The sequence below is a fragment of the Numida meleagris genome, chromosome 1, assembly GCF_002078875.1.
Source record: "Numida meleagris isolate 19003 breed g44 Domestic line chromosome 1, NumMel1.0, whole genome shotgun sequence".
NCBI classification, from domain to species: Eukaryota; Metazoa; Chordata; class Aves; order Galliformes; family Numididae; genus Numida; species Numida meleagris.
The window spans coordinates 131767325-131791174 of NC_034409.1; the positions used below are offsets into that span (position 1 = coordinate 131767325).

At 37.3% G+C, this 23850-nt stretch overlaps 1 protein-coding gene across 8 annotated transcripts; it reads left to right on the top strand.

Annotated features, from left to right (window-relative positions):
- IL18R1 (interleukin 18 receptor 1) lies at positions 2685–22337 on the top strand. 8 transcript variants are annotated; one of them, XM_021413753.1, is made up of 12 exons: positions 2685–2703; positions 3056–3140; positions 3214–5592; positions 6593–6833; positions 13227–13404; positions 14207–14360; positions 14780–14842; positions 16348–16504; positions 16681–16814; positions 17986–18147; positions 19559–19717; positions 21107–22337. In XM_021413753.1, exons 3-12 carry the CDS (start codon positions 5544–5546, stop codon positions 21505–21507), a joined length of 1698 nt encoding a protein of 565 aa, XP_021269428.1. In that variant the 5' UTR covers positions 2685–2703; positions 3056–3140; positions 3214–5543; the 3' UTR covers positions 21508–22337. The 8 variants fall into 8 exon arrangements, with proteins under 8 accessions (XP_021269428.1, XP_021269419.1, XP_021269410.1 ...); XM_021413744.1 differs by lacking the exon at positions 2685–2703 and having other exon boundaries at positions 2824–3140; positions 3214–5348; positions 5444–5592; positions 21107–22334; XM_021413735.1 differs by lacking the exon at positions 2685–2703 and having other exon boundaries at positions 2824–3140; positions 3214–5348; positions 5475–5592; positions 21107–22334.

Sequence of the window (23850 nt, forward strand, 5' to 3'; positions counted from 1 at the left end):
TCAGCACACAAACTTCAGCTCACATTAAATTACTAGTGACATCCTTTGGGATCTAATGTTGGTACTAATACTCTTGAGTATCCTTATGAATTGTCAGATTGTCATATAAACAGATTTTGAGACTTAAAACCAAAGCAAGAAGAGATTATTCACTCATTGGAGAGCAGGGCTGCTATTTTCTGTTACAACAGGATGGTGAAATCAACAAGGTTTAACTCAAGGCACATGCAAAGTGCTGTATCTATGTTGGAAAAATCCCATTCAGCAATACAGCGTAGAGATCAACTCAGTACAAAGCAGCTTTGCTGTAAAGACTGTAGGTCCTGGTAGACACTGAGGTGAGCTTGAGTAGTAGTGTGTCCTTGTGACAAAGAAAGTCAACTGCTGACATACTGGAGTGAGTGCAGGGAAACACCACCAAGAGCACAGGATGTTGAGGGAAAGGACAAGAGCTCATATTTCTGTTTACAGTAATCTGTTTGAAAGGTAGAGAAAAAGGATGGAGCCAGATTTTCTCAAAGAACCATAGGAATGGGATAAAGAAAATCAAGTGAACATGGGAAATTTCAATTAGATATTAGGAAAAGACTTCCACAGACAGATGGCCAAATTCTGTCCACAGAAGCTGTGGAAGTTTGAAAAACATACAGCCTGCATATTCTAAAACTTCTGAAAAACTTATGAGGCTCCTACAGACGTTATCAGTCGAGAACCTGCTTTTTGAGATCACAGATAGGTAATGATAAAAGAAAAGTTGGAATAGAACTTAATGTCAGCTAAGAATTAATGTAACTCATAAGCAGAGATGGCAGAAGTAAATTTAAAAATTCTACCAGTTAGAAGAAAGAACAATCTTAGTCTGTGGTTACAAGAGCTGGATGTGTTGCTCTTTATCAAAGAATCAGTTTCACAGTTTCAGTTAGCACCTCTGTAATGTGCGGTGGATGGAAAAGGGTAATCAGCTAGGGCTGACTGGTTGGTGGAGCTTCACAGAAAAATCTGTTTTCAATATCAGCGTGAACTTCCATTTTCATCATGGCATTTTCATCATGCCACACTGAGCTGTTGTTATTTTCACATCTGAATTACTTCTCTATTACAAACCTATTACTTCTCCATTAAAAATTGTATTGAAAAACTGTAAACTAGATTCTCTGTACATTCACATATCTCAGAGCTAGCTATGACTTTAGCTGAAACACACAGCTTTCCACAATGCAGCTGAAAGTTCAGAAACTTCAGAGTATTTCAAAAGCAAATGAAAGCAAATGAATATGAGAACAACTCATGGAAAATACTGTTGTAAAAAAGTGAATAAAACAAGTATCTGAACTGTCATTATCAAGTCTGTCAAAGTAAATAGCTGATGACATTTAACTTTACCAGTTTGTTGTCTGCTAAATTGCTTTCAGTCTCATATAAAATCATTATCAGTATATGCTGTAAAATGTAGAATTGTTATAGTGTATGCTTTACGTTTTAAAATCAGGCACTGAGTCTTAAGAACAATAAACACTGTGAAACATTGTGTACACATTTAAAAGAGTTACAGTGGGTCAGATTCTCAGCTGACTTCCCTGAAGTTCTGATTTACATTGTCTAACAGTCGGTGCTTATATACATATTAATCTTTGATGAGGATAACAAACGAGGTGAGACAGTAAAACTCTCCAGGGTTTCTCAGCTTCACCTCAGCTGCAAAATCTGCAAAATGCCAGCTCTGTGGAATCCCTCCATTTAGTGTAACTTGTTCCTTTCACTTTCACAGTGATATCTCCTGTCATTACTGGGAAATTCTGTACTGTTCTGGGTAAAAAGAAATAAAAATAAAAATAGGATGGCTGTCACCAGACAGGTTTCTGAAGATGACCAGTGTAATATGAAAAATAAAGGAAATCCCAATGGGATGAATTTGTTTCTGCTGTTATCAAAATGACTTCATTTAGAAGTCTATTGAGTCATTACTCAGTACCTATCAGACAAATTACCAATGTGAAATAAACAGTGGCAGACATTCATTACGCAGGAACAGCACTTAAACAGCAAACATGGCTCTCAGAGATCCTCCATGGAACCACAGCTGCAACAGGTGAGCATTTGGCCTAAAACCAGTCAGCTGTTGGCATGAGGCTTGCTTAAGGGTGAATGCTACTTTCAGAGGATTGGAATTATGAGATGTTTTATGTCTTGAAACCTTGCATCATTCCACCCCCAAATGGGACACTGGCGAAAGAACAGCAGTGAAATCAGGAGAATCATGTACGGGAGCACATTTCAACTTTTCCTGCAGATTGTAATTTGTGAGGCTTCATGGTTTTTTATATCTTTTTGCAGCATATCAGCTTTATTGTTTATCTCTTTGCACACCCTTATCCTCAAAGTGCCACTGAGGGGGGACGGAAGTTGTAGCACAGATAGAAGCTGCTATTTTTAGCCTAATATGCACACTCCTGAAGCTCCATCCTACTTTCATCAAGTTCTCAGAAAAGAGTCCTGCCACAAGCCTTCAGCAGAAGAGCAGAGGAAGAGGTGTTTCCATCCAAAGCAACCGAAGCCACCACCTTACGCCCTCCCCTCCTGTGAAGGCTGTGAGAGGGAATCCCCTCTCTCCTGACACAGCCCGTCTCGCCCCATTTGCAGGCAGGGCCCACCCCCAGGTTTCACCTTGCAGCATCTGATAGCCGGGAACCCTTTCCAAGCCAGGTAATCCCAGCCCACAATCCACAGGCCCTGCCCTGGCCTCTGCCTTCCAATCCAACCCAGTGGGTGGCTGCCGGGTTCTGCTGCCCCGCGCAGGAAGGGGCGGTGCCGTGCGGGCTCCTGGCGCGTAGGGTTCGTCTCTCAAATGCTTCCTTTAGAAAAGTGAATGTTCAGAATTTGTAGTTGCTTTTCCGAGCGATACAAGTAGAAGTGAAAATCTCACTTCTGCCTTTTCCATTCTCCTCCCTGCGCTCAACAGTTCAAAAAAAGTGATAATTCCGCTCTTGCTTTTTCGAGAGGTTTCTCAGACTGGGCTGTTTTCGTATTGACTCACTGTGAGATGGCTTTGTTTCAGTGCTGAATTCAGAAGGTTTGTGTGTGCAATCTGTAACTGCCTGCTGTTTGGAAGATTACTTCTGCATCCACTGCCAACCTGCACTGTGAGTAAACACTATTCTTGTTTGGAAATTAAGGTGGATTTTTGTTTTAACGAGTGTCTTGTTTTCCTGGCAGAATGGTGTGTAAACCTACCAAGGTTCAGACAACTGTTTGCTAGATCCTTTTTGCTTCATAAATCCTATATGAACTGTGGTACTGTATTGTCATGCGTGAAAGAGACTGACATTCCCCAGAAAACCATCCTAATTTAAGGTAAGTTTAGTGGCTTCCTCATTGGACCTCAAAATGTTTGTTCAAACAGTCTGAAGTTCAGAAGGATCTGTTTTTTGTTTTTGTTGTTTGTTGAGTTTTGTTTTAAAGAAGCCCCAATCCTTTGGGTCTGAATTCAGATTTCCGAAAGTGTCCAAATGAGTTACATGACCAAAACATCTCAGTGTATCAGCCTGTGTACTTCATGACATAGAATTAATGCAGTTTGCAGAATCTGAAATGCTCAGTTTGCTTTAAGATTTTATTGTATTCAAAATGGCACCATGATTTTAAGAATTAATTGTTACAATGGAAAGTCCAACTGTAGCTTTAAGTATGTGGGAAATTTGAAAAACGTGCTTGAAGCTGCTTCCCCTAAGACACCTTACAGACAACTTTGTGTTGTTTTCATTGTTGTTGTTGTTGTTTTTTTACTTTTGTCTTTGACTCTCTCACCCTCTGCTATTGCTCCAGCATTTTGTCCACTGAATTCTTTTGTAGAGACAGAATCATTGTCTTTATATTATCTCCCCAGTTCTTTCAGAAAATTAAAGACCTTATTCTGTTCCTTGAAGAATATTTATGGTAGCTGAATTTCACCTAAATTATTTCATTATTTTTCCTCCTTGGTGTTTCACTGAAGAGTACTGCCAACCATGTGACTCAAATACAAATACTGCTAGCCAGGGCAAACTCATCAGGTCCAGCAACAGCATGAGATGAAGACTAAGGCTGTGTATTTTACTTGTTATTTGTAGCCAACAATCTCAAACCTGGTTATTATTAAGTAGCTTGGATCAGACTTTGTTTTTTCATCCCTGTTCCAAGAATCAAGGGCTATACTATGCATTCATCAAAACATCAATTTTGTGCTGATGTGATGTGCCAACAAAGAATGGGATTTAGCATTAAGATCTGGTGATAGGTAATTTGTCTTAATGTAGTGGATCATGGTTTCATTGTCTGTGACAATTGTATTTGTTCTAGCTGTGAAAGGATGAAAAATGAAAAAAAAAAACAAGAAATAAAAATAAAGAGATTATTCTTTTTCCCTGTAAAATATGACAATTTGAATCTCCATGTGTAGAAGGGAACCAAAACCACGTCTGAGTGTATGGCTCCTTAAAGTTGCTTGTTGCACAACTTCTTTTTAGCTTTCTGAATTGGGATCCGTCTACCAGTCAGTCTGAATAAAGGGATGTGAAATAGTTCTTTCATTTCCTTACAGTTATTTGTGGGATGATGGCACACTTGTAATGAGTTGTGGGGTGAGCAACTACATATCTTGATGTCATTCTGGAATAGTGCTTGAAATACAGTAGTCTACTGCATCCTGCTACTTTATATCATGGAAAATTTCTGGCTGTAAATTTCAGGCAGGTGTCTTACAACAGTAAGTATGTATCTTCTCAAATTGCAAAAGTTTTAGGTTAAAAAGACAAATAAATGGGATGCTCAGAGAGATTACTTTTGATAGCTGTGTGTGAAAAACCTCTCTTGAGTACGTGTCATATTTGTACGTGCATGTTCATGTTGGTGACTAAGGACATTTGTACTGGCTGAATTCAGCATCTATGCTTTCTGCCTTGTTAGCAAAACAGAAGCATGGTCTTAGGTCTGGCTCTGCCCTTGTTCGCCCTTGTTGAAAACATTAGCTTTCTCAGCTGGTACATACCTGTTCAATAGATGAAAATGTAAAACAAAATTGTAGACCTCCCTGTTTTCCAGGAGGCTAAAATTAGACACCAGGATGTCTGATCTATCAACATTGTGCTATTCTCCTAGAAAATTAGCTGTGTTTCTGTAAGGTCCTGCCTGTACTGGATTGGAATCTAACTCTAAATGCTTCTAAAAGATTGTCTGTTTAATCAGGAATACAAAGGACATTTAATGATCATGAAAATGGAGGAAGGAAACTCGTCATTGCTTTCTGAATTTGAAATAAAACTTGCCAAGGAAAACCTAGATACATTACCTGATACACGAAAATACCTGTTATGGTAAATATGAGTAACTTTCCATTTGAAAGGCCCTCTTCAATAACGGGCATTTGTTACACTGCTCACAGTGCTCAAAGAGATCTGTTTCATTGCAGTTGTGGTGAATTGTGAGTCTGTTTTCCTTAGGCTTTCAGTGTGACCAGGAAGAACTGAGTTTCATTCTTCTGGAGAAAAAGTGAGAAGTAACTCAAGGAAATGACTCTCATATTTTTTTTGTTATTTTTTATCACTGAAACAGCCACAGGTAAGTATAAATCCTCATTTCAATGGTAGAACCTTCAAAATATTTGCCAAATATAGGACATCTTGACAGTTTTTCAGAGTGCGAAGTTTTTGTACTTTGCATTTAAGAACAACATCTTAAAATGTTTTCAGTTTCAGCCCTGCTCCAGAGTTTGGAAATTTCATATTTTGTAACAAAATTATGAAATAAATATACTAGAGATGAAGATGGCTAGAGACACCTGATTCTGTTGAACAGGAGCATGGCTGTATGGAAGTCTAAAGCAAAGAGGAGAATGATCCTGAATCTGTGCCATTCAGAAGCGCAGTCTCAGTAGCTGCTAGAGAAAGACAATCTTGAGGACAAATAGGGGCTAAAAGCTTATTTTATTCTTGACTATTTGTGGTAGACTAGGGTTCCTTTTCTGTATTTCATGACTTTCGCATGCAAAGGTACGTTTGGAAAATTTGATTAGAAAAGCTGACTTTGAGACTAAATTTTTCACACAGAATATTGTTTCAAGAGAAATTTTCTGAAGATATGAAGTTTTTAAGAAGTCTTATCACATAATGATTGAGTATTAATTAAGAAGGAAATGTACATCTTAATTCATAGACTCTTTGCTTTTGTGGCAGTTAATCAGTTCTGAGGATTAGCCATCTTTGTCAAGTCAAACCATATGTGAAGAAATTCTCCATTTGTGGCAGCTGCTTTATTATAGAGTAAGGCCAGATTCTGCCATCTATGCCCATTTTGGACCCGCATGAAAGAATTTTAGGGAAATGTCCATTTTTTTTCCTTCTATGTCTTCTAGTTTTGGTTCAGTGAGATAGTATGAAAAGTTTGACAACTGAGTTCTTAGACTGAAATAGATTTTGCCGGAACAAATAAATACTGTCAATCTACTCTGCTAAAAAAAATGTAATTTTATAAAAGACCTGCTGCACAGCAGATCACTTTAAAGTCAAGCTGATGTCATTTTCTGAAAGAGTATTGAGACTTTTTCCCTCTTTCTCTGAAGAGAAGCTGTGTCCTCTTCGTGCCTCCATTGATGTACTAGAAGGGGAGTATTTTTTCCTTTGTTTTCCTGAGTCAAAACGACAGCATTCTTGGAAAGAAGAATACACAATAAACTGGTACAAAGAAAGTGCTGGAAGGCAGAATCGAATAAAGGAAACACACAGAATTGTATCCCAAATGAATTTTCTGGAGTTTTGGCCAACTGAACTTGGTGACTCTGGGAGTTACTTTGTCACTGAAAGGTGGGTACACAGCAAGTGGATAAACATCCTGCGTTTGCCATTATCTGTGAATGTGGTAATTTCTTTGTCTTTTTTGTGGTATCTATACAAAGGAAGTGCAGAGAACTACATTAATTGTGGTGTCACAATTTCTCAATAATCACCCAGGAGACCCATAATACGTGCAAATAGCTATAGGCAGATACAGCCTTTCAAAGATTGGATAAAGCTGGTAGCATTTCTGTTTTATGGCTAATTCCCTAAGCATACGGAGAGACAGGAACTCCTTCTGTCAACTGACAAGTTAAAGGAAGCATTTTTATGAAAAAATTCTTCACTACTAGGGTAGTGAGGCAATGGAACAGATTGCTCAGAGAAGTGGTGGTTGTCCTTTCTTTGAATGTGTTTAAGGCCAGGTCAGATAGGGCTCAAAAGCAACCTGGTCGATTGGATGGCAACCCTGCCCACAGCGGGGTGATTGGAACTTGATCATCTTTACAGTCCCTTCCAACCCAAACCATTCTTTGATTCTATAATTTGCTTGTCCTCTGCACCAAACCTGTTCCTACTGTGTTGAGTGGAGCTCATGCTGTGATGCCTGCTGATTAAATCAAGTGGAATAAAGTAACAGCGGCATAGTTGAACTCTGGTTTCTGTGCAAAGCCTTGCATATCTGGAGCCGTTCACAGAAACAAATAAAATAATTGGATTTAATTTCTTACCACTGTAGAACATCACAAGTCAAAAGGGGAAGTAAGGTTGGTCCTCAAGTGATTGTGGAACTCCTTATCAGACCATGAGGAATGACCAAAGAACTACATTTGTTGTATGGAGTTCTTAAGACAAACCTGCACCACAACTCTGCTTCAGTATTTACAATTGAAGTAATGATTCATTTTAAGTAAATTATTTAGCATGTAATGATTTGTGTTGTTGTTGAGGTAAGTTTTTTAAGGTTCTTTCCTGGTTCATAAAGGTTGCTGTTTAGTTATAGAGCTGCAGATACTGTGCAATGCTGTCCACATTTCTCCAGCAGCATTGCAGACAGAAATTTGATAGCATAATATAATTTCGACTTCTGTTGTTAACTTGTTACCTAGTTAAAGATAACTTAGAAGATGAAAACTTCATGTTGTACTTTTCCGTGTATTACTATATTATTGAGTCACCATATCTGAAATGCTGAATATTGTAAACAAAAAGTCTGTAAGTAGAGCAAAGATATGCTTGAATATTTCTTTTGTTTTTAAGTTATTTCATTTTAATGGCAGGCTTTTCTTTCTCCACGTAGTAGATAATGTTTGAGAAATATTTTCCCAGTGTATGTTGAACCCAGTCTGAAGACAATTGGCCTTAGGGGTGACGACAGTAGTAATATGGCTACTTTGTTCTTCAAAGTAGTGCAGATTTAGCATATTACTGAGTACAGGTATATGCCTCAATTAGCAGAGGTGAAAAGCAAACTACTCAGTTGAGGTACACAGAGGTTGGATAATACCTGTCTTGTTGGTTTTCATAGACCTACACTTTTCATTTCAAATCTGAAATTGCCACAAAATTTTATTAATTTATTAATGGCCTTGAGCAGTCATCCATACAGTAACTTCACTAAATGTGGTGCTACAACGTTATTAAATCTAACAGCTTGCTCTACTGCCAGCACCTAAATAATTCTATAAAATGCATGCTCTGGCTTATTTTGGTATGGATTGAGCAGCTTACCTGAACCATGGTGTTACCAAAGGAGATTTTCATAATAAGGGCATTAGAGAGGAAATCTGTGATAGCACAGCTGTGAAAGCTTTGAGGACTTGGAGTAATGATAGTAAACCTACAGTACATTACATGAATTCTATAAAATGAATACTTGTAAGAGAAGGAGGTGATGGGAAATGATCCTAAATAAAATTATTAGGATAGTTTGTTAAAATGATTATCTGTTTGAAAACACAAAAGTGATCCTTTCTGAAATGATGTGATTTACTGATTTGTCTAAGCAAGAAACTCAGAAGAAAGTTTTTGATTTTATCAAAGTATTCATTTGCAATTGAAAGTTTTGATTTTGTTATGAAACCCTTTTTCATTTTCTAAGACACTGTGTTGTGATACTACCTTTGAAAAATGTGTTTTGAAAGAAAGCATTTTTATTAATGAAAAAAACGCTTCTGAATTAAAAGAAAATATTTTCACCACTCTGAAACAATTTTTAAGTTATTTATTTATTTATTATTTCTTCATGTTAGACTCATGCAGATATTCATTTTTTTTTTGTTAGGATTAGAATGAAGGCTGTTGGAACAAAAGATGTAAGGGTTTTTGTTTTGTTTTGTTTTTTAATGAGATTTTCATTGTATCCTGGGATTACTTTTTCTGATGGTTCTCACTACTGGCAAGCATATTAAGCAGTTAAAGTAGCAGAAGACTATTTGTAGAATCAGTTTTCTGCAGTGAGGGAGGACTTTCAGTAATTAATTGACATGGAAAAACAGTGGGCTGTTGTTGTGGGCTACTGAATTGGTTTAAGATTGAACAAGATTGACAGAATGAAGTTTGTTTCAGAACATTTTTATTAGGCTAAAATTTTGGTTTAAAAGTAAACAAGCTAAGCATATTTTCACTTTTCTATTTTATTTTTAATAATTGATTTAGATATGAGAATTTGTAAGGTATGATTTTTTTAATGATTTTTTAGCTGCATAGGTAGACAGTTTTACTGACCAAAGTGTCAATCAAATTCACTGCGGGTTTTTAGGAAGTATACGACAACACAGTACACGTATTTTGCTAGCTAATTATTTCCTGCTCTGTTGCAACAGACAATGTACAAGGAGAGAGAGATGAAAATGTTATAACGATGTATGTATATTGTGTTATACACTTATTTTTTACTTAAAGAATAATCAGAAATTTTCCAGTTAAACAGAATTGTTCTGCTGAGACATCGCATATATAGACAGAGATGTATATGCTGATGTGTTTGCACATTTGTTAGTACAGTAGACTAAGGACATAATTTCAGGAATTAATGGACATCACCTGAAAGCCTGAGTGTGTCCATGTTCAGCAACATCTCTTGAACATAAAGGATTTCATAGCCACTAGGTGTGGGAGTGGTAAGCAGAAAAACTGTGTGACACATTTTTGGCAGGATCTCCAATTTGTATGGTTTTTATAGCCTATATCCTGCGGTTGTCAGAGGAAAAAAAATAAAGAAAACCAACAAAAAAAGTAGGTCGTCTTGTGGCTCCGTACTAGTGACCTTGAAATGAAGGGTTCCTGAAAAAATGAGAGTGTGGAGATTCATGACAAACACGTGATATGTATTAAGTTCCTAATACTGCTTATTTTTTAAGGTGTTCAGAGCTGCTCAAAGCAGTGGGAATGCACACATTTAGAGATAATATTGTATTGAAGGGTGAGTGCCAGTTTTGTTTTGTAGATTTAAATACTGAGGTAACAGTGGATTGTTGCACTGAAATAGCTTAGAACTGGGTATGTATACAGTCTTTATGGTAAACTTGGATTATATGCCCTAAGGGTTTTCACTTCCCTGTATGCTTTCCTGAAGCTGGTTTTTGTTCCTTCTTGGTGGGTTTGGTGGGTGAGGTGGAAAGTTTGTTGAGCCAGAAAATGTTTTGTAAGCCCAAAAACTGTCGCAAAAGAATCACAAGTGATAGAAATATAACAGCTTGGACACTAACAGTTTAAACAATGCAACTTAATGTATTTTTTGTTGTTGAGAGTCATGTATGTTGCAGACAACTAGAAATTGTATCAGCTAATTTATTTCTAGTTTTTCATAGGTATGGTTTTGTAACTTCCAGGGAATTGCTTCTAGTCAGAATTTGGCTCATCAGCTGGAATGTCACAGAAGCATAGAATATCTGGAGTTGGAAGGGACCCATGAGGATCATAGAGTCCAACTCCTATCCCCACACAGGACTGCCCAACGTTCAAACACTATGTCTGAGAGCGATGTCCAAACACTCCTTGAACTTCTGCACTCAGGGCTGTGCCCACTGCCCTGGGCAGCCTGTTCCATGCCCACCGCCCTCTGGTGCAGAACCTTTCCCTAACCCCCAGCTACCCCTCCCCTGACAGCTCCATGCCGTTCCCTCGGGCCCTGTCGCTGTCACAGAGAGCAGAGCTCAGCGCTGCCCCTCCGCTCCCTGTGAGGAGCTGCAGCTCCTCTGCTCTGGGCTGAGCAAACCCAAGAGCCTCAGTCACTCCTCATATGGCTTGCCTTCTAGAGCCTTCACCATCTTTGTAGTCCTCCTTCGAATGCTCTCTAATAGTTTTATATCCTTTTTGTACCGTGGCACCTAAAATCATAATCTTGATCTACTCAGTGTAAAATCCTCATATTTATCGAAGTAATTTCACTGAATATGACAGAAGAAATTCTTCGTGGAGTGATATTGCTAAGGAGAGCATATAGTTTTGTTGATGCTTTTCTTCCCTTTGCTGAATCTATGTAGTAAAATTACATATGACTAGATCCGTAATTATGACTAGATCCATAATTTATTCTCCGGTAGTATTCAGATACTAGCGTGATGCCTAAAAAAGCACACAGACTTGATGAAATTCATTGATACTAATGTTTATGTCAATGCTTTAGCTGTTTACCATAGACACCTTTATTGTCATGGAGAGAGATCTTTCTGGGGTGCAAATTATCTTGTTCAAAAGCAAACATGTATAATTGGTCGTGCAAACTGCACTCTGAAAGGGTACTAACTGTGATCTCACTGCTGTCTGTGATGAGGTCTGATTTAAATATGTGGATGAGATGTTGAAGAATAGGTGAGAAGGACTCCACCTTTTGTGCAGCATCTCTAATGGAAATGCTCTGATAAGGTTTGTCCTGTTTATGAAACCATAGTTAACTGTTTGATAAACTAAATCACTTGGTTACTGTTGACTGTCTGAATCTATGAATAATGAAAATAAAAGAAGGAAGGAGAATCTGTATGTTGAAAAAGATCTTCCATGTGAAGAGAGTGAGTAAAGCACAGTCATTTATGGAGCTCATAAGGGAAAAAAAAAAGGCACCAAATATTTGAGCTGATTTCATCATATAATGTTCTAATAGCTCTTCTGACTCTTGTAACAATAGGAGGTATATCACTCAAGAACAATGTGAAAGCTGGTACACTTCTCAGGCTTGTTCGTCCATTTCAACCTTTTTGTCCCTCGGCCATTTTCAGTGAGACATTTCTTCATTTTGTGTCAGTGAGAGCAATTCGTTTTTCTTTTCTTGGAGGCAGGGAAATTCAAACAAATTTATGAAGACACATCTGACACCAGAGGGAAGTGCGCTGTGATTGATACTTTTGCTTTGTCAGATCTTCCTCATTCAATACAAATGAGAACTTAGCTTTAGGCATTACTTCCAAAATCTCACTCATCAACTTAGAGTAGAAAAATGACTTTCTCTTAGACCCTAACTTTACCAAAGTGAGGCTAATTTTGCCAAATTTAAGCCCAAACTCCTTCAGCTTCTTTTCAATTGACAGCCATGTATTTGGGCATATCCAGCAAGGATTATTACAGCTATAATCTTTAGAGAAATATGTAGGTAGAATATAGATATCTGAATGGTCATGGTCAGCTTCTAGAGATTTGGAAGAGGCATTTTTGCAGCATATTTACATTTCCTTTTATAGATATGAGATGTGATGAATTTGCTTTGGAAGTGAGAGTTGTTGGCTCTTCTATCCACCTGGGGTGGCCAGCTAACTGTAGAGCTCTGATTAGTTGAGTCTCTGTGAAAATGAGATTAATCCTTTCCAAAATGCTTTATTTTGCAGACATGCTTAAATCCACAAGTGATGCAGTAATTCATGAGACTTGCATACTTTAGAAATATTTCCAAAATTTTGGTGACTATCTGCACATTATCAAACAATGAAAAATGTGACTTTGTGAACAAAAACAGAGTTGCCTATTTTATTTTTAATATTTTTATAAAACATATATATCTCAGTTGCTGCTTTAAACCTTATCAAAACATGGAGATTAAACCTGCAAGATCATTGGCTGATTCAAGCTACTTAAACTCTTTTATTTTCATGTGTAACTATGTATGATGCCATGGATATTTGAATTCTTGTTCTTGTAGATATACTTGATATTACATCTACCAGAACAAGAACAGTATTGTCACAGTTCACAGACATAATTTTATTGTCAAATATTTTATGATAGGTAATTTAATTTAGATAACCTCTTTTATTGTGGGAAACAACACATTTAGGATGGAAAAGTAATGAAGGGAATGTAAGTAATCTGTTCACAGTACATGTTTTTTTTACCTAGTGAAGAACTTATTTTTATTTTGTTACGTAGCTTGCTAAGCTGCATTCCTTTAAAAAGCTCTTAAAACAGGTTTTGCAAATATTTTTTTCACAGCAATGGAAAACAAAATTTCACAATTCAAAAGTGGACCTTGAATGTACTTGAAAGAAATAAAAGCAGCTGTTTCAATCAAAATCATTTAACAACTGAAAATCAAAATGCTGGAACTGGTCATTCATTGAAATGCAGTGATCTGTCTGTCAATGAAAATGACAGCATAACATGGTATAAGGTAATCACTCAAATCATTGGCTATAGATGGTGAACATCTAATTGAAGGAAAACTGAGTTACAGAGTTTTTAGAAGCATCAAAATCCCAATAATGCTCTAATTTTTCTAATTATTGGGGAAAAAGGCCTTTAGAGAGATACATAGATGAAAGTTTCTCTCTACTCTCATGTTTGTTAGAAAAAATACCTGTACTTAGAAATTACTGGTAGTTTAGAATGGTAAAAGATCTGATCTGCATGTCTGTTAGCCTGTTTATCTACTTTGCCGATATAGGTGTTGTCCTGTCACTAAATGAATTGCCAAGGTATTTGTTTTACAGTTGGGGTGTGCTTGTAAAATTATTGAGAAACTTTAAAATTCTACTGTTTCTGAACCTGTGTTACAAAATGTGTAACAGATCTAGTTCTGTTCACTTTAGGCAAATCTGATCTTTGGACCACTTTTGCTGGTACAGAGACAACAGATGAAGCACCTGTTAACTGTTGAGTGTTGGTGTACTCAGCCATCAGATTAGGCGCCCTGACTAGGTTTCATCCACCCTGCCCCTACTTGCCACTTTGACCATTCATAATGGACGGTAATACAGACAGTGTTCTCGAACTTTAATGGATTGGATGTTCTGGTGTTGCATTTAAATGATCGTAATTGGAAATTGGGCCCCCACCTCCTTTGGGTCAGGTAAATGCTATTGAGATAGAAAAGAGTGATGGTGATGCTTCATTCTGAAGATCGTTTTTGTCTTTTTTAAGGTTTTGAATATATGTTTCATACAGAATGATATTTTCTTGCTTTATTGATGCAGGACTGTAAGAACTATGAAAATCAAAGGGAACGGGAACTGGATTTTAAAACCTTAACAGTTCAGCACTCTGGTATATATACCTGCAAAATTTCCATCAGTCATGAAGGAAAGATATACCACAGTACCAATACAATTAGGCTTGTAGTAGAAGAAGGTAAGAACACCTCCTGAAACTGAAGCATGCTTTCTGTTCACCTCACTGTGGAAAATGTCCCCCACTTAATCTATTTGCGGTTGGATGTCGTTCATCATCTCTTAATTACAGTTCTTATTTGATAAATATTTTGACGTGATCAGATCTGGCAATCTGATCTATCTTGCAGTAATTAAAAAATAAAAGACAAATTTTGGGGAAAGAGCCCTTCGAACCATTTTAAACTATCTGCTCGATTTGTACGGAAATGCAGAAAATTAATCAGGAAATACTGCTTTTTAACTGCTCAATAATGATGGGTCGAGATATTTCTTTTTGAATTAAATGGAAACTATGTGATTAGTTCCAGAAATATGTGTCATTTTTACTGTTGTAGAATGTAAGAAAGCTGTTACTTCAATAGCAATATTTTTTTTTAGATGCACCAGAGACTGTAACTTTGGAGATAGTTGGACGCGATGAAGAAATTCAGACAGAAATAGGTATCGAATTAATACAAGTATTTTTATGGTAGCTACTTCATATACATGCTTTAGTCCTGATCTCTTTATAGCTGATGGTCTGGTTAAGTTTAACTGAAATAGTTGTCTGTCTACCGTGCTGGATCTAATACATCTTCACATGTGGTTATGTTTTCACTAATAGATTCCATGATCTGTCTGCAAGCACACTAAATTCACCCTTGCAGAGGCAGAAGGTGAGGTTGTTGCTATGACCATCAAGAAAAAGTGGCGGTAATGATAAACCAGCCCTCTGTGGCTTTATTTTTAGACAGCAAACAACACAGAAAAAGTATGAAATATGTCTATTTTTTTTCAATGAGCAACAATAATAAGTAATCCCTGTCATAACTGCTGCAGTCAAAGATATTCTGCAGTGCAATGTGAAATTTGAGGGATGACAATCCTGGCAATAAAAGCATGGAGATCTCTTACTGCTGCAAAGAATTTGTTGCACTGTCAAAAGCCAAATCCTTGTCTGTGCTCCTAGCTGGGAGTTAGATAACATGGTTTGCAGCATCCAGTACAGTACAACAATATTGGAAACCATCCAAGATTTTCCTATTGAGACTGCATATAATTCTTAAGAACATAAATTTACCTGTCTTTTTCCTGTCCTGTATCTGAGGGCTTCTCCCATTCCATTACCCAGTCTTCTCTTGCACTATTTTGCAAATTCACTTTTAACACCTCTGTTGCTCATATGTAAATCTCATTTTTCTCAGCCAGGACACCAGGTTTTAGTTTACCTTCAGAATGATGGCATGGTGGAGAATGAAGGATATTTTGGATGAATTGGGTCCATGGACTTTCAAATCTTGTGTTGTTTAGATGATGTTCTATGATATTTCCCTGAAAATAGCTGTTGTGCACACTAAGGCTCAAGTTGCAAAGTAGTTGATAATAAATGTTTAGGTCTGTGTTTCAAACTGTGCAACTGTGATTTGGATTCATATGGTCTAAATCTCAAGCTTGTGTATTTTCAGCTAGACTTGCTATAGAGATTCTTAAGCTGTTCCACTGGAAGCATCCACTCTGTTAAATCTTGAGAAGTCAGTTTCTTCTGTGAGAAGTCAGCACAAGCCATAGTAGACTTTGATATTTCTTTGTGTTGTTGTATACCCATCAGCTGGTTTAATTCCCCTTACCTGGCCCTGGGGCAATGGTGAGTTGTCCTCTCCTGTTCTCTGCCTGCAGCACACAGTTTAGTTCACTAAAATCTTTGACCTATTTAAACTTTTCTGTCTATTACAAAGTAAATCTGACATGAGACTCTCACTCTGCAATGGAGTGCAACGGTGCTTTGTACATGGCTGCCAAAGCACCTCTTGTGCAGATGGAACATGTATAAAACATTGTGCAAGGGTTACTAAGGCCTGAAAGGAAGACAGCATCTAGGATATGTGGCCTGTAAAGCTGGTATTTTACTGCACTGTGAATGTGAATGCTGCTTTTGATTAGATCTTCTTATGCTATGCTTTGTTTAGGTAAAGAAGAGACACTCAACTGCACAGGTTTCTTGGGTTATTATATGCAAGAAGATGCCAGCCTCTACTGGTGGTTTAATGATACGTTTCCAAAAAAATGTTCAGGTATTCCTGAGGCTGACTCTCCAATATGTGAAGAAGAGTTAAAAAAATCACAGTAGGTTTCCAGAAAGTACTGATCTTCTGTCCTATGTGAAAAATTTCTACATCTTGTGGACTGTAAATTAATTAAAATGCCTGAGGTTCTTCTACAATCTTTTCCTCAAAATCTGCCTTTCAACTTATTGTAGATTTCTGTGCAGATAGTGTTGCTAACATCATTCCTTATTGCAGTTTGGGAAACAAGTTTTATATCACAAGGCTTCTACGGATTAAAAAAGTAAGAGATGAGGACTTGCATCACAATTTCACCTGCAAATTGCAAGCTGATGAAATAACACACATAAAAGTAGTGAAACTGAAGAAAGGTACAGTATAATCTATGAATCATGCTTCTCATTTTTAATTATTATTCATGCCAGCCTTCTTGGCAATGGTGGCAGGGCACTGATTTCAGAACATCAGTCCAGATACACATGCATGCTTGTGAAGGCCTTGGCCCCTCTGATTCTGGACTTAAATTACTTCCAGGTGATTCCTTCTGCTTTGAGGCTCCAATGGGGATTGCAGCAGCTGTCTGAGGCTCTATGGATAAACCACTGCTGCCCTGGGTGTATCTTGGGGAGGCTGAGCTGAGCTCTGGCTGACAAATCTCTTTGTAGTAGTTTGTTAGAAAGGGCAATCTTTGATATTCCCACTAATGCCTCAAACATTCTGGTTGAAGATCTCTCTCTTGTCAGGGACTCTATCTCTCTAGTGTTGGAAAGCTGACCTCTACCTTACAGTAATACTATACATTTATTGTCTAGACAGCTTGGAGATTCCTGGCAAATGGGCATTCCCTTCTTTTTTTCCATCTCTCTCTGACCTTTCCAATCTTTATTTGGAGGAAATATTTAATGTTAAGTGTGCAAATAGACTAGTCAAAATACGTAGCATATAATACAGCAAATGAAGTACAGACTACAATGAGCGTGACAGGACAGTGCTTTCACAAAGGACTTCACAAACATTTAATGCTTGAAGATCCATATTTAGAATTGAAAAGAAGAGAATAACAGAACAAATAATAAAGTTTGAAAGAGAGTAGAGGCAGAAACAAAAAAGAGATTAAAGAGGACAGTAAGTACTGTTATTGATGAGCTGAGAAAGGAGTAGCAAATAACAGGAAACAATAAAGATCCTGAAGAGAACTCATCATAGAAGCAGTTGACCTAGTATGTCTCTCCAGTTTGGGATACTGTACATCTTTGAGGAGTTTTGTCTCAGTATCATTCCCATATAAAACTCATTTATGTGTGTCCAGAGTATGTATGCACACAAGATTAATTCTGTTGTTTTTAGAGTAATCTATGTTCTGTAGTTCTTTTCCATCTCAGGATGGATGGCATGCTTGTGTGCCTGAAATATTAGCAGGAAAGGATTCACATCAACATTTCAGTTTTAGTGATTTTAAGATGTCATGAGTATTTACTCCAGTAATTTTGTCATGTAATATTCTTTGTTAAGGCTATAATTTCCTGGGTTTCTCTTTTACAGGAAACACCCGAGATCTGCCTGTGCACCTATTTACAACTGGAATGATCCTTGCTGTGCTGTTTCCATGTGTTGCTGTTGCTGCGGTAGTTGTCTGTGTGATGTTCAGAGTAGACTTAGTTCTATTCTACAGGAACATAAGCCAAAGAGATGACACTGCTGGAGGTATGACTTGACTAATGCTGACATTGAAGTAGAGCATTGATTAAAATATAGCTTCTGAGGGGTTCTATAAAATGGCCATCTTTGAGGAAGAGGCAGAATAAATGCAGGAGTTCTGTGAGTAGAAAGAGGAAAGAATACTTAAAAGATAATTTGATAGGTGCTAAAACAGATCTGTTATCCACTTAGAGTAGTAAAGCAGATAAGCACAGAGAAGCTGCATCTGGAGCAGACGGTGGGAGGAACATAATTACATGCTGTTCAAGTGTGCTTTATTTTGTAGTGATCTGCATCACAAAAGCTGGAAAGTTGTTGGCAAAGGTGGAGAAATATGCAGGTATCTATCCATAATGAGGAAGTGCACTCTGCAGTTTTCAAAGTGATAGATTGATAGAAATTTTTTTTCACCTCAGTGGTGCCCTTCTGCTTAATATTAAAATGCTTCTTTGTCTGTAGCAGTCACAGCAATGTTTACATGTTTATCACTAAATGCGCATAAAGAGAGCACACTACCAGTGTTTTACCAGGCAGCTTTGCTGTTGCCTCGACTTAATGGAACAATCAGAACAGTTAGCCAACTCTGTTGTATGATTTTCAGTCTGTGACTGCGTTTCTGAGAATTGTGGTGAAAAAAACCTTGCCGTATATAAGTATCTCCCTGAGGTCCTTAGCCCTCCTCAGACTCTAAGTCAGCTTGACTATAGCTTGAATAAACTGCAGTGGTAGGAGATTTCTCAGTAATGGGTGAATGTCATTATTTCCTGTGAGAGTTATTTATCTGCCTGTTAATGCTAAGGAAGAAGCATAATTTATGATGCAAAGCTATGTGTTTTGTATCAATCCAGATAGTTGTTTGTGGCAAGGTTCAATTAGAGATTGATCAGTGTGGTAGATCTAGTTTCTGAATTGGTCTTACTTGGTTTTAATGGTTATAGATTACTGCCCGGTACATGACCAGGCATGATATATTCTTATGACTCTTAAGTCATAAAAATAATAAACTGGCTTATTTTATCATTCTACAGACCTATATGGTAGCATTAGACAAAGAGTAAAATAAATGTGAAAATATGCGGTATAACTTATATAATATTCTTATCAAGTTATAAGCATGTTTTTGTATTAGTCTCTAGTAAGAGCCCTCCTTTTTCTGATCATCATAAATATGACATTAACTGGTTAAATTAATCTGATTTAAAAATATAATGGAGAGGGTATATATTATTTTCAAATATTTGCTAAATGCAATCAAAATCAAGTAACAGTTTTTGAAGTCTGTGTTGTCAAAAAAAAAGGGGCAGAAGCTTCTAGATGGTTTGCATCTGAGACAATAATTTTGTAAACTAGAACGATGGATCAGATATTTTATTTCTAATTGTTGCCAACAAGACAAAAATAGGTGATTTCTTTCCAGATGGAAAAGAATACGATGCTTTTGTATCTTACCTGAAAGACTGTGTTTCTACTAGTAAAGAAGAGAGAGAATTTGCTTTGAGGATATTACCAATGATATTAGAAGAAAACTTTGGGTACAAGTTATGTATATTTGAGAGAGATGTATCTCCTGGAGGAGGTAAGTGTATCGAATATTCTTGTCATTAAATAAACACATAATTTTCATGCAAAGATAAAGAAGGAATTCTGTCAAAAGTTCTTTACATTGAACTGCTACCTTTTCATTTTATCTAGGCTATGTTTGCTCACATTTTATAAATTCTGTGTAGTTTTATGAATTCGCATACACACACATATATACTTTTAATTATGCAGTCAAGATAAACATGTAAAAGCTGACATGGAGAAAGAGTGAGAACGCAGAATATAAGGTGCTTCATGATAGTAGTGCTCTTTCTCTGCTTTTGCTGAGGGCAGGTGTCTGTGAATTAACTTACATTTATTGCACAGAGAAATGGATGGTTCTGGTATTAAGTATTCTCAGGTAACACATACGTTTGTATTTTTGTTTTGGCAGTTGATAGCATTTTTTTTTTAAATCCAATAGATGACAAGTGGGTAAGAAAGTATACATGAGAACATGGCATTTTGTTTCTTTAAATGACCTCTGAGCAGATAGCCTTTTACAGATGTTCACCAGAAATTTAATTCCATTAATTTGAAGGCCTATTTGGGGAGTAGGATTCATGTTAAAATCTCAAAACAGTAAAGTCAGTCACCCTCCTTGTCAAGGCAGGATCTTCTGTCCATGTATCCTTTCCTGACATATTTTTCAAACCTTCTGAGTATTATAAAAAAGGCTTTCCTATGTGCTTAACCTGATTGTTCCCTTCAAGTGTTCTAGTTTATTTCCTTTTCTCTGGTGTGATCTATTGTGAATATAGAAAACAGATTTTTTTCCTTCTATTTACAGGAGCCTTCTATTTGCAGTACCCTTGCCAGTCTTCTTCTCCTTTCAGTTTTCTCTTCTTTTGGTTACTTCCGCAGTTTGCTTTCTCTTTCCCTACGAGGCATGTTTTCTAGATTTGTAGTCTCTGTAGACCTTGTTGTCTCATGATTTGTGGAGATAATGTTGGAACTCATTCTTTCATCTCATGCTAGCCTTCTCAGCTTTGGATTACTGGCAGTAGATTTGGGAATCCAGTAATACAAAAGGAGGAGTAAGCTGGTGTTTCTTGAATAATCAGAGAGGTGGCTGTTGGTGACTTTGTGTGGAATCACTCTAATGGCATCTATGGAGGAAGAATAAATTTTATTGTCACCTTCTGTCCTTATGATTACAGACAGCTGGAGATTGTATGTAGAATTTATCTGCTGCAGAGAATAAGCTTTGACCATGGGAAAGCTTATTTTCACAAACTCATTATCTGTAATCCATATTAATCTATTCTAAAGGACAGAATGTTTCCATGTCTCCACTTCACAAGGAGAATATTTTTGGTACACGTGCAATTCAGTGCCTGCCCTTTCAATTTAGTTTAATAACGCATTTATTTTTAATTTGCAGCTGTTGTTGATGATATCCATTCATTCATTGACAAAAGCCGAAGATTAATCATTATACTGAGCCAGAACTACGTTTCTGACAGAGCCGTATATGAACTTGAGAGTGGACTGCATAAAGCTCTAGTAGAAAGAAAAACAAAGATTATATTAATTGAATATATGCCTATAAGTGACTACAATTTCTTGCCAGAATCGCTGTCTCTTTTGCCATCAAAGAGAGTTGTGAGGTGGAAAAAAGATAAATCTCTCCCTGTGAATTCCAGATTTTGGAAGAACCTTCGGTACCTAATGCCAGCAAAACCTACCAAGTCAAACACCAAAGGGCACTGTATGAGTCTAGATCTAGGCTCAGAAGGAACTCAACCATGGACTGGAGACTGTGATTTTAATACAGTCATATAGGAGTTCTGGAGATGGAATATGCTGCAGAAATTTGCCAGCTTCAATAAATTCAAATAGAAAACACAAACTGCAATTACTTTTGGGAGACAGTGTTCATAAGAGTCTGAGATTTGAGAAGAATGTAAGAATCATCACAGTAGCTAGGATCATGTTAACTTCAATACTAAATTGTGTCCTGAAGGTGGTTTCCTCAGCAGTCTGCACAAGGAGCTGAACTCTGATTCCACACCAACCACATTGCATAACCGTTTGGTTTCACACTTTCCTACTTGTAGAGTGATGTTGGTTAAACTTGCATACTGCTGGTATTTAGCTGCTTTTGGTTTTGTGTTTCGGTATTTCCTAAGGATCCTGCTTGGAAGCAAAACCAAATGGCTCCTGCTCTAGAGAGTTTGGCAAACAGGCTTTGGAGAACACTGAGCAGAGAAATCAAGTGGAAGTGGAGAAAGGCGGGGACAGAAGGAGTCAGATTTAGTCAGGCTGACTGTATTCACTGCTGAGTAGTGTGCCAAGGTAAAAAGAGACAAGGGAAAATAGGACTATGCATACATAAATTAACAGAAGTTCTTATCGCTCTTATGGCCCAAATTTCTGACTTTAACCAAGGCTTAGAAATGCCTGCTTTCTGTTTGCCAGTCTCTAGAGAAATTAGGCTACTAGTAAGGCTTTTATAGACTGTATTTCTATTGGTTTTCCTGATGATGTTTATGTCAATTTATGAGTGAACTGACATGATAGTTGTTTTGAAACAATGGGTCATTTCAGTGATTTCTTTAGCATTTTTGTACCATTTTTTCACTTAATAAAAATTTATTTCACCCTCTGTACAACAGTGGCTTCTGTTTTTGCTGCAGTTAGTCAGCAGTAAGTGGCAAAAATCAAACTTTGAGTAAGAAAAAGAAAATGCAAGAATAAATAAGAGTGTTGTTAGATGTACTCTACACAAGCAGTGTCTCTTTTGTACCGTAAAATAAATAAATAAATAAACCAAGCTGAATCCAAACAAGCTTCTGGAATAAATAATTTTCCAGAGGAGGATGCAGATGGGATCAGCAAGGAGACCGCTGTTACAAGATAGCAGTCTTTAAGATTCTTGCCTCATCAGTACTAACTGTGAAAGCATGGTCTCTATTTGCATTTTTTACTGTTCCTTCCTTTACCTGACTAACTTCTGCCATTCACATTGGAGGGAAGAAAAAAAAAGGGTGTGCCAAAGAAGGCTTCTTGTCTACTGAACGTAAATGTTGGGAAGAGTTGGGACTATCCTATATAGATAGTATCAGTATTACGGTGTATAAGGGCCTGGAAATGTAGAAGGTTTATGACTGTTGCCCATAAATTCTACACTGTATGGCTACCATCAACGTCTGCACCAAATCTATAGAAATTTGAGAATGCAGAGAAAAGAAGTCCTTCTAAATGGACACCACATCTAGTCCCATATCCATAAATAATTTTTTCCTATAAGCATTTCTGTTCTTTCATTGCCATCTGCATTCTCTACAGAGATAGGAGGAGAGGCAGAACTTGCAAAGCAGGGGTAAATGAGCAGATGTGTCAGTCTGTATCCAAGCTTCAAGACAAATACTATCTCTTCTACCAGTCTCGGTTTGAAGGATTGGAGGACAGAAGGAAGATTTGCAGGTTATGTTGCAGAACAACTGAAGATGTGTGCAGAAGCACTGTCAGTAGCATGTTTACAAAACAAGACGTTAAATCGAAATTTTGCAGTCAGCCCAAAACTGAGATCTCCAACAAGGGAATGCTTGGGAACATGCCTATTGCATGTGCAGAGAAAGGTTATTTTATGCTGGTCATGTCAAACCTAAAAGAAATATGCAATTGATTTGTGCAATATGGTCCAGTATTCTAATTATCACATCCAGAAATCGGTAGATTCAAGCCTCATGTCATTAAAGACCATAAAAACTGGAAGAAAGTGAAGACTGACAGGTATGAAGATAGATCATAGAATTATAGAATCATGAAGGTGAACACCTCTAGTATCAGCTAGCCCAAGCATCAACACATCATCACCATGCCCACTAATCCATGTCCCTTAGTGCCGCACCTGCACATTTCTTGAAAACCTTCGAGTGATGTGTGAGTCTAGCCTAGAAGGTTACTCTAGAACCAATACATGTTTAAATTACCATTTTCTACCATGTTCTCTCAGAGAATTTGAAAAAGAAGACTTCTTACAAATGACTGTGGTCTACTTTGCATGGAAGGGGCAACTTTTACCTCATTAAATTTTTTTATGTTTAATAAAATGTTTCAAGTGTTGCTCTCCTAGTGAGATGCTTGTGGTGTAGTTGAAGAGACTAGAGTGTTTTGAAAAAG